At 37.6% G+C, this 2,882-nt stretch overlaps 1 protein-coding gene across 1 annotated transcript in view; it reads left to right on the top strand.

Moving 5' to 3' along the window:
- LOC101584944 (armadillo repeat-containing protein 3-like) overlaps positions 1-2,882 on the top strand; it is a 92,191-nt gene that overhangs the window by 6,359 nt on the left and 82,950 nt on the right. The window contains exon 4 of the mRNA XM_023708719.1: positions 1,844-2,038. Coding sequence (XP_023564487.1) covers positions 1,844-2,038 — 195 coding nt within the window. The remainder of the gene's footprint in view (positions 1-1,843; positions 2,039-2,882) is intronic.

Genomic DNA, 2,882 nt, shown 5'->3' with positions numbered 1-2,882 from the left:
TTGTACCGTAACCAAAGGGTATAACCTAGACTCATTTAGGGTGAGAGTCCAGTGAGCTAAGTATACTGAACAGTATTTACACTGCTCACAATAGCAAGATGCTACTGCATGGGGACTGTTCTTTGGAGTGGAAAGAAACTGCCACCTTCCACTCCCCCATGCTTTGTCCTTTGAACCCTGCCCTTCAGCCCCTCTCTGCACCCACACCCACACCCACATGCCCACAGCAGACCAGTTTCCTGAGTCTTTTAACAGCCTTCTTTGCTTCTTTTCCTATTAGGTTTCTTAGCAATCACCACATATGTTTGAAAAGCTTCAGATCAGATGAACACACAAAAACAGCATTTTAAATAGCTATCAATAGAGTGAGACAGAAGGAGAAAGATGGAGTCAAGAGAGAGGGAGAGGCAAGGTTGACAAGCAAAGTACCCCGCCTGGGCCCAACAGAATCCAAGCCTTAGCACTCCAGCAACCTGACTTTAGGGGCCTTGCTCCTAAAAGTAAGGAGGCAGATCAGCTCCTCCCAGGCTTCTCTGGTCACTTGGGCTGGATCTGGCAAAGCAGGCTTTGAAGTTCCTATAAGTGCTTGGGTTTTAATGTTAAGAGTCTTATGTGTGTTTTAATGTAGCAGAAATGAAAAATATTATCTCCACAGTTCCTACTAGCAAAGTACTAGTTAGTAGCACTACATTGTGTATGTACCACAAACTTGATGACTTAAAATGACAGAAAGTCACAGTAATGAGGAGAGAAGCTCAAAATGAAGGTGTCATTATGGTCATACTCTGAGACTGGGTGGAATCCTTCCTCGCCTCTTCCCAGCTGCTGTCAAGGTGGACGCTGCTGGCCTCACCATGGTAGCACTCTGTCTCTCCCCTGACCACTGCCCCTCGAAGGAACCCAGTCCTATCAGGACACCACGAGGGGCCTTCCCCACTCCAGGATGACCACATCTCGCATAGTTACAACTTCAAGGACTGTGTTTCCAAATAACGTCACATTCTAAGGGACTGGAGACTCAACTCATTCATGACTAAGAGCAACCTACAGCTTTTATATCTGAAGGAAGCTGAGTAGGAGAGGTCAGTTAAAGAATAGATAGGGGCAAGGTAATCTTAAGTGAGGCTGTTTCTACCTTTAGTGCTATTTTATATTTGTCGTATTCTGGGACCAAAAAAAGTCATGATTGAGTGGTCCTAGTTTGGGATGTTTTTATGATTTCATCCTGTTTTCTGTACTATTCATCTCAATCAATAACCCCTCCACACATACACATGCACCCCCAGAAAATTATTGACTCATGCAGAACAATTTGTCTGGACTATAATGACCCCTTAATAGCTTAAGGAAAGGTCATACATCTGGACTATGCTTGCTATAAATTTACATGCATAGAACCTTATAATAGCACTGTCTGCAGATAGGTATTTCATGAACAATCCATTTGAAGATGAGGATTGATATTATTATTTCATTGTATCAAATAAAACAGTATTTGAAGCAGTATATCAGCGTGTGAAAAGAATTGTATTATGCATAGATTTTTATTGTAATGATATTTGTAGTAATGGGAATTTGCTGCATAAAAAACAAGATACTGAAAAGCCACAGATCTTGTTTATTTCCTGTTGTTGACAATGTCGGCATAGTTAAACATGAATATTTTGATCTTGTCAGCTGAAAGTTTTCTTATCTTTGTGAGTTATTTTAGAAGGGAGTCTGGAATAAAAGATGAAAACATTGTAATTTATAATGTTCTTTGCTAGAAAATAGAATTTCTCTGTTCTTGAGACTCTATTTTGCTTTAGAAATTACTGATATGATCATTTGTATTTCATGGCAGGATTTTGAGTGTCGAGCTGCACTTCAAAAACTAAATGCAATTCCTCCTGTGTTAGATCTCTTGAAATCAGAATATCCAATTATTCAGCTGTTGGCTCTCAAAACGTTGGATGTTATGACAAAGAGTAAGGAGTCCCAGGCAATGCTGAGAGACAATCAAGGACTGGACCAGCTTATTAATATCCTAGAAACCAAGGTAATGATCATTCAATTCTCTCAGTGGTCCCCTAAACATCACATAAAAGGAACTAGAGAATATTTTCAAGTGAAATTTTATATTTAAGCATGATGCAAAGGATAATGGAATAATTGGTTAATTTCTACAGAAAGTCAATCAGACTGATTAAATCAGAATAATTGTATAGGCATTTGAAATGAGTTTCTTAAAAGTCTTCTGCCTTAGGATATTGAAAATGTTCAAACATCTTTGTCTATTATTTCCCTGGTTTTCTGAAACATTTAGAATTAGTCTCCTTTAATATAAAAATATAGAACTAGTCTCCTGACATTTATTAACAATGATTTTCTCTGGGATAGGGGAAGAAATGTAATTTACTTTCTAAGCACATTTTGAGAAACATTGGAGTGGAATTTCCATAGTTTCTACTAAGTTCCTTAGGAATAAATTTCACATGTTAAGGATCTGCATACCTTTTTCTAGTATCTCCCAGCTATAAAAAAAAAATCTAGCAGTTTATTAAATATCATTTAACTGTCTTGGAGTGATTCAGATGATTTCTGAAAGTGTCCACTGCTTTAACTCCAGCATGAAACCATCCGTTGTGCCACTTTAAAAGGTTAGTAAATTAAATTAACTCTAATGACAAAAGTCTTTTCTTTATGCCTCTTAGAAACTCAGGAGGCAGGCGTAAATTAAACGAGATTAAAGGGTCCCTAAGTAACAACTATGTACTACCCAATCACTATATTTTTTACTTCCTAAAAAATTAAGTATCAGAACTTTCTAATTTTACAGGAATGAAAAAATAAAGTAAAATAGAAAGGAGCAATATAGACACAGGTGTATTTCTTGGCCATGT

This window comes from Octodon degus, unplaced genomic scaffold, assembly GCF_000260255.1.
Source record: "Octodon degus isolate 3935 unplaced genomic scaffold, OctDeg1.0 scaffold00492, whole genome shotgun sequence".
Lineage (NCBI taxonomy): Eukaryota > Metazoa > Chordata > Mammalia > Rodentia > Octodontidae > Octodon > Octodon degus.
This window is presented reverse-complemented; position numbering and strand designations above follow the sequence as displayed.